The sequence below is a fragment of the Periophthalmus magnuspinnatus genome, chromosome 19, assembly GCF_009829125.3.
Source record: "Periophthalmus magnuspinnatus isolate fPerMag1 chromosome 19, fPerMag1.2.pri, whole genome shotgun sequence".
Lineage (NCBI taxonomy): Eukaryota > Metazoa > Chordata > Actinopteri > Gobiiformes > Gobiidae > Periophthalmus > Periophthalmus magnuspinnatus.
The window spans coordinates 6,007,345-6,014,788 of NC_047144.1; the positions used below are offsets into that span (position 1 = coordinate 6,007,345).

At 36.8% G+C, this 7,444-nt stretch overlaps 1 protein-coding gene across 1 annotated transcript; it reads right to left on the reverse strand.

Moving 5' to 3' along the window:
• Nucleotides 1–351: 351 nt before the first annotated feature.
• On the reverse strand, nt 352–6,970 carry LOC117387635 (glucagon receptor-like). Its single transcript, XM_033985175.2, has 13 exons — nt 6,911–6,970; nt 6,399–6,501; nt 5,847–5,957; nt 5,137–5,258; nt 4,426–4,532; nt 4,193–4,349; nt 3,098–3,257; nt 1,703–1,763; nt 1,216–1,285; nt 1,035–1,126; nt 807–945; nt 663–704; nt 352–423 (listed from the first exon to the last, which is right to left on the reverse strand). Exons 1-13 carry the CDS (start codon nt 6,968–6,970, stop codon nt 352–354), a joined length of 1,296 nt encoding a protein of 431 aa, XP_033841066.1.
• Nucleotides 6,971–7,444: the final 474 nt, after the last annotated feature.

The following is a 7,444-nucleotide window of genomic DNA, read 5'->3' on the forward strand; positions in this document are numbered from 1 at the left end:
ATCTTTAAATGTATAATAAATGAGAGAATGTTACTCTGTTTCTTCATTTACTACATGTGGCAGTAAGTCCATAGGGTCCTGGAGGTGTATGAGAAAGGAAACCTGCATAGCCACTGATTGCTGCCTGCTATTATTTAGTTCCACATTGGGATCCATAATGTCTTTATTTAGTGATGCTGATGCACAGTTTTGCAGAGAAGCTTGTGGTTGTGGGGTGAGTGGCTGACTCTGACACCTGAATGTCTGTGAACTGTCAGGAGTGCGGGACGACCCTTCGGCCAGTGAGAACCTGTTGCCTTCAGGGACCGTGGCGATAGAGAGTGTTTCTACTCGCGAGTCAGCCACTGCTAGTCACTGCCCACAGCACATCATTGCAGCCTCTGTCCTCCAACTGTGTAATTTTCTCTTTAACTCCATTCTAACCTGTGTCCAAAGGAGAGGTAAATCACTGTAGGAATTGCAATTTATGGTCAGAAACAATGGGGTTAGAAACAACAGGGTTAAAAAAAGTAACACATTATGAGGCAATTTCCAATTTTCCAAGCAGTTTGCAATTTCATTTAGTCCAACTGCCAGAAAGCTACTCTGAGCAGCTCTTTGCCATGTGACAAATAGGAGGTCAATAATTGTATGCGTGAACAAGTAATACAAAAGTCACAAACCTCTTTATTGGCATAACAATAAAGCACAGCCACGATGAATCCCTGCCAATACAAAAGAAAGTATGATAAAATGCTCTGTTTGTTCAGACAACTGTATTTGAACTGAACTGTGCTCAACATGTATTCACATACTATTAATTTTACCTGAAATGAACTGAGAAAAAGAGTGAAGAAGACTTTGATGTAACGCAGCAAGCCTGTTGTCTGTTCATCTGTGGCAAAGATGAATACAAGCTCATGGATACCAAACAGCGGGATAAGGGTAAGGGTAGCCTTGGCTAGCCTGGAAAGAAAACCATATGCAACATCATGTATTATCAAGAAAAAATGAAAACAGAGTGATCTATTGTGTAGTAGTCTGAACTAACCCACCTCAGTTTATAATCAGGATAACCTCTTTGATTGCTGGCTCTGAGCTTCAAAAAAATCATCTTGATGACTTTCAGAAAAATCATAAAGTTAACCTGTTGGTATACAAAAATATAGACATGAATAATTACATAGACAGTAAATGTGCATCATTTGGGATACATGTTAAATATATTATTCCTACCAGTGAGGCAAAAAGAATAGGAAATCGAATTATCCACCAGTAGTTCATATTTTCATTAAATGCCCAACATCTGAATAGGAAAAATATATGTTATCATTTGAGATTTTTGCCAAATCGCATTCAGTAAGGTGATTGGGGCGACAGTGGCTCAGTGGTTAGAGTGTTGGTCCCCCAACCCGAAGGTCGTAGGATGAAGTTCCGCTCGGACCAAGTTCTGTCATTGTGTCCTTAGGCAAGACACTTCACCCACATTGCCTAGTATGAAAGTAGTGTTTGGACGAATTAGAGGTGGTGGTCGGAGGGGCAGATGGTGCAGCCTCGCTTCCGTTTGTCTGCCCCAGGGCAGCTGTGGCTACAGTAGCTTACCATCACCAAGTGTGGAAATGAATGAATAATGACTATAGTGTAGAGCTTTGAGAGGCTTTGACAAGCCTGTAAAGCGCATTACAAGTGTAAGCCATTATTATTATTATTATTGATGTTTTACTCATTGTTTTCTTTTAATATCTTCATCACAACCCAGGGAATCACAAAGAGCACTGGTGTTCCTGAGACAAAAACAAGAAAATCATATGAGCAGCAACAATTATAAAGACATAGAGTAAAGCCAGGTAAATTGGGTTACTTTTTTGCAGTTTTTTATAAATAGCTAATAAAAACAAAGGCTATAAAAATGTTTGTTAACATCAATGTAAACCTCCACAAAATTTTTGTCACCAAGTCACCAGTTTTTTATTATTCAGTAAGAATATCTCAGATAACTATTAAATAATTTTGAATTTCAAGTTTTACTTTGACCTCAATTTTATTTGATGAGCAAAAATGGGCCACATGATAAAACAAGCCAATGACTGAATAGGATGTCTAATATTATAACCATCAAGGAAATGGAGTTGTTACACAACTCCAGTCACAATATACTGTGTGCTGACAGCTCAATTGCACTTATTTTACTTTCTGTAGCATCTCTAGAACCAACACTGCAAATCCATTGTGCTCATGTTCAGGGAAACCTTCTCACTGACCAGGGGCATGTCCATCCCAACTATTAATTAACACTATCAGACTGAACCTTCTACATACTTTTAGTAGGGTGTATGCTCATGGGTAGCTACCAAAGGATAATCGGGAAGGCTAAATTTTGTGTTAATTTGTTGTACAAAATGTAAAGATATTTTATCAAAATTAATCAACAAGCAGCGGCCATTTTACCAAGGACAGGCTGTAAATTGAGTTTAGAAAACTGAGTGATACAAGAGCTACGCCCCTCCTCCAACTTTGGGTGGCCTATTTTACTTGTTGGCCCAATTTACCTGTCTTTGTCCTAAATTACATGCTGGGTGATTACAATCTATTGAACATGCCCTAAATGGTATATTTTAAAGAAGATATATATAAAGATATATTATGAGGAAGATATATTGTGCTTTTGTCTGGCTGGTATATTGGTCTAGGTATAAACTGTGACATTATTATCATTTTATAGTTTTGACTTTCTAAACCTAAAATGATCTAATAAAAGAAATGGGACCACTGACGTCTGATTAAGAATTTATATTTTTTATGTTCTGTGCAGAACTGCCTGTGAAAGTGCATCCAGTGGTCACCAGTGTCTTGTGGTCCTTCCTCCAGTCAGCGCAGCATACAAGGAACACAACTCAGATAAAACTAAGCATTAATGAATGTGCACCAAGGCAATTAGACTCTTAATACATGAGAATTAATATCAAACGAATCAAACGTGCATAAATCACTCTAACTTAAACTGGGTAAATGAGAAGGGAAAATAATTATAACATGATTAAAAGTTAATTTTGCATAATATGTCCCATTTAAGCTAAAAATCACACTATAAAGATGTAATGACAGGGCTTTTACTTACCCCATCCAACACACATGTAAGGTAAATATTTATTGTTCTCAGTAAATACTGATGCGATGAGCACAGCGTATAAATAAAGTGCTTCTCCAAAGAACCAATAATGATTGGCTAACACGCAGTACTGCATCATGACCTGGGCAATCCTGCAGCCAATAGCGGCCTACAAAGATGTAAAAGGAGATCACTTTAATCAAGAATCACAAAAGTATAGTGCAATGACTGTTATACCCTGTTGAGTGAGTGAGGCACTTGGTGTCACCCTAAATACCAAATTTTATCTTTTAACCTGATAAATAATATATGGCCTTGAAAGTGATTTTGATGGATAGAACAGAACGCAAGGGGGGAAGGCAGTTCCCTGATATATCCTTGGTAAATGTATCAAAATTTAGCTTAACACAAATTACCTGAAAAACAACAATTCATCTTGCAGCGCAGCCTAATCAGAGTAAATTACCAGCATTATCATCTCTCCCTGCAAGGCCCATTGTCTGACTGTGCCAAACTGATAACACTGATAACACTGATAACAATGTACTGCTATCCTTGCAACATGTTTTTATGATTAAACAATGGTGCAACAGGAGAAAATGCAAAGCATGTATTTAGGTATCTTGAGTCCAGGTATGTCAGAAGATATAAGGTATAAGATATAAGAGGATATAAGTTTGTCCACCAATTGTCGATTACCAAATAGTGAAGCTTGTTTAAATGTAGAGCTTCACTGAAACATCCTAATGCACTGTTATCTCACCATTGTCTTCTTTCTAGATCTACAAGCACAATGCCTGCTCTGATTGGCCAGAACTCGCTGAACTCGGTGTGCTATTTAAAACTACAGAATTCATTTTTACACAGTTTACAACTCTTCTAAATTGCTTCTAACATTGTGTGAAAAAGTACTTTAAGTGGAATTTTTCATGTGTACTTTTTTATTTTTAGTAGAATTTTTGCAGCAGTATTTGTTTATATAATTGAGAAACGCTATGAAACTGTACTTTTGCTTAAGTGCAAATTTTCATTGCTCAGCTATAATTAGGGCACACCAGCCCCATTACTCAAGTCCCAGCCTTGGGTACTCCATCTTTGTCTTACCTGATGACTTAACATGTCACTAACGTCTGAGTGCTTCATGATTTCTCGTCCCCAGTGCCTCTCCAACATTGTGTCTTTGACTATGACAGACACTGCTCTCAAGATGAAGGACAAGAAGAGGTTGGCATGGATGTAGTTCCTCGTGCAATGTAGTTTTCTATCAGCAAAAACATATGTTATTACTTTGCTAAAATGAATCGTTTACATCATGTACATGCAAAACAGTCTGTTACCTAAAGCTTAGAAGGATAATAAGTGCCATAGTCAGCGTGAAAAGTGATAATGAATATCCAATTGTGTACAGCATCCGAAAGCTCACTAAGAGTTCTTTTAACCATAACTGCAATAGAAAATATGTTAATTAGGTCAAAATTGAATGTTCACTTTCATTTCCACTGTGGTTCTCGCATCCTCATGTAAAAAAGGGCAGATAATTGCTCTTCTCTCTGCTTCTTGTACATTTTCTCCACTTCATGACAGTATTGTTTGTATTTATATGTATTTTGTGAATTGAATAAATAAAAAATATCTACGGTTAAATGTCAAAATCATACATTTCTTGCCTGACCAGCTAACACAACATATTCAGTGATTTCTGATGGGTGTGATTGACGGTTAGATTAACTAATCAGAGAAAGACTTGGTCCATTCATTGTTCACCATTCCTCTGATACAGTGATTTGTAAACTTTTCACACCAAATACAACTGGTACTGCCACCTAGCGATATATATTCAACATTTTGAGTATCTAAACTTCTAAAACGGTCACAATTACTATTTTAATTCTTACGATTACTTTGCGACCTGGAATAATTATGACTATCAATTTTCCAAATAAACTTGTTATCCCAAATCCCTGCAAATGTGACTGGGTCAGTGTAGAAAGAAGGATATAAGACTTGATTCAGTAGTGTTCTCAGCTGCAGATATTTTTTGATCCTACCTCTTGAGCAGCAACCTCTATTTCTTCCTCACACTGGCTCTTATCCCTCCACACCTGTCCAATTTCATTTTCCTCCCAGATGCCATTAGGGCCACAGCGTCTACGCACGACACCCTGAGCCACTGTGAGGGAAAAATACATAATTTCACCCCAACAGATGAACGGTTTAAACTGAAATTATCCAAAGTATTAGTCTTGGTATGGTCCCAAAAAAGCAGTGTTAACAACTTTGCCTTTGCACTAGAAAAGCATCATACAGAAAAGTAATTTAAAAAGTTGCTCAACGACATGACTGTATTTTGAATAAACTAGAAAATAATGATCCGGGGAGGGATAATTTTCATACATCTACTTAAATTGACAGGTTAGGTTAGGTTGTTAACATGATTATAATTGAAATTGCATTAAAAGATGATTCATTTTTAGAACTTAGTGCTAATTTTCCTTCTTTTTTTTCAACTTTTCTTCACTAAGTGCCACTTGACTTGTGTTAACTCTTGATAAAAAACTGACCACAGGTATGATTCGCCCGTGAAATAATTAGAAAAATATAAAAACCTCATAAACACTTTAAATGATCTAATTCAAATCATCACTATCATCTAGCTATTTATATAAAGAATATAACGTATTTACAAAGAAACACCCTGTGAAAGCAAGGGACAGCATGAACAGGAGGTCAGTAATCAAAAAGCACAACGATCACATACCTTTGTCAAACCAGGGCAGATAGAATGGACAGGTTATATTGACCATACTACCAGCGGGAGTGTCTGGCCAGCAGGCATAGTGATCAAATGTCCTGTTACAGAACAAGCCACCTTGAAAGAAAATTAACAAAACAAATGTGAGAACGTGTCATTGTGTGTACTTTTTCATTTTTTATATGGCTAAAAGTCTAAATATATTAAGCTTGAGATAAAAATGGTTACGTTAATAGGAACTTGAAATTCATAATGCAATGTTAAAATATCTGATCTATATGTGCAATTGTGAGGTGAAAGTATAGGAGGACGTAATTAAATAAGTATTGTGTGATTTTTACTTTACTGCATTTTTGTCTTTTTTCGTACAAGAGCTTATTGTGGTAAATAATTGTGGTAGTAAGTGGAAAAAAATGTCCTTTACAGCTTTCTGGTACATTCAAAGTAAAAGTCGGAATTATTGGGCTCTGGATCATCATTACCCATGCTGACATTTATAAAGGCTTTGTTCACTCACACCCGTCCCCTGCCGCACCCCCTGCATATGAGCGTAAGTACCTTGGGGAGCCACTTCACTCTCAATCATTTTAATACAGTCATCTTTGTACTGCAGCCACTTCCGATACGTCTCCTCTAGGACTTTTCCGCTGGACACGTCAAACTGCAGAGACAATCAATCAAACTTACATGACCACATGCCAAAGTTTATTTCAATTATATATGCACTTTCCAACTGTAAAAGCAACACAGAAAAATTAGGCCTCTTTGTGTAATCAGCTAGTGTAAAATCCACGTATCATAGAAGTCACTGTTTAAGAACATTTACTATTCCAAAAAAAGTAATGGCTCAGTCTTTTTGAAAACAGTGTGAACAAGTATGAATTAGCTTCAGGTCGATCTCCCAACGATGTGCGCTGCCTACAGTACTACAGTGTCATACACGGAGTCATACGCGCCCCCCCCCCCCCGGTATCTCACCGCTCTCCAGATACAACAACAATGTTCTCAGACAATAACGGTTGGTATGTTTGCTGTGAAGTACCACTAGACAGACAAAAGACAATACTAACCTTTGACAGTTGCAGAAACAGCACACACAGAAAAGCCATAAACTCCTGTGTCATCTTCATCTTGGCTCCTTCACACTCATACGTACAGGGGTGAGCAGTAGTGAGTCCCCACTTCACATCAAGTTCTCTCACAGTTCATTGAATTTCACTGCTACAAAAGCAGAAAATATCCTCATTTAATTACACTGGGTTACAAAAAAAACATTTTTGAAAGTTGTCTGTGTTTTTTCAACTGAATTAGGACCATTTTGCACCGCTGAATCCAAAAATGATATCCATTTTTCTCAGTCAGGTCAGGTTTTTATGCTAATTTGATTTTGATAAATCCGATCTTCTGACTAAATTGATTACAATTTTGTGACATTATCAGTTGATTTTCTTTAATATTTCTCATCCAAAAAATGTTTTAGGAGATAAAAAATAGTTTTCTAACAGAATGTATTAATTAAATGTTACGTTATGTTAATTGATAAAGATAAGTACATGTAAATTGGAACGTTACATTATCATTGTGCAAAATTCAGGACATGAACT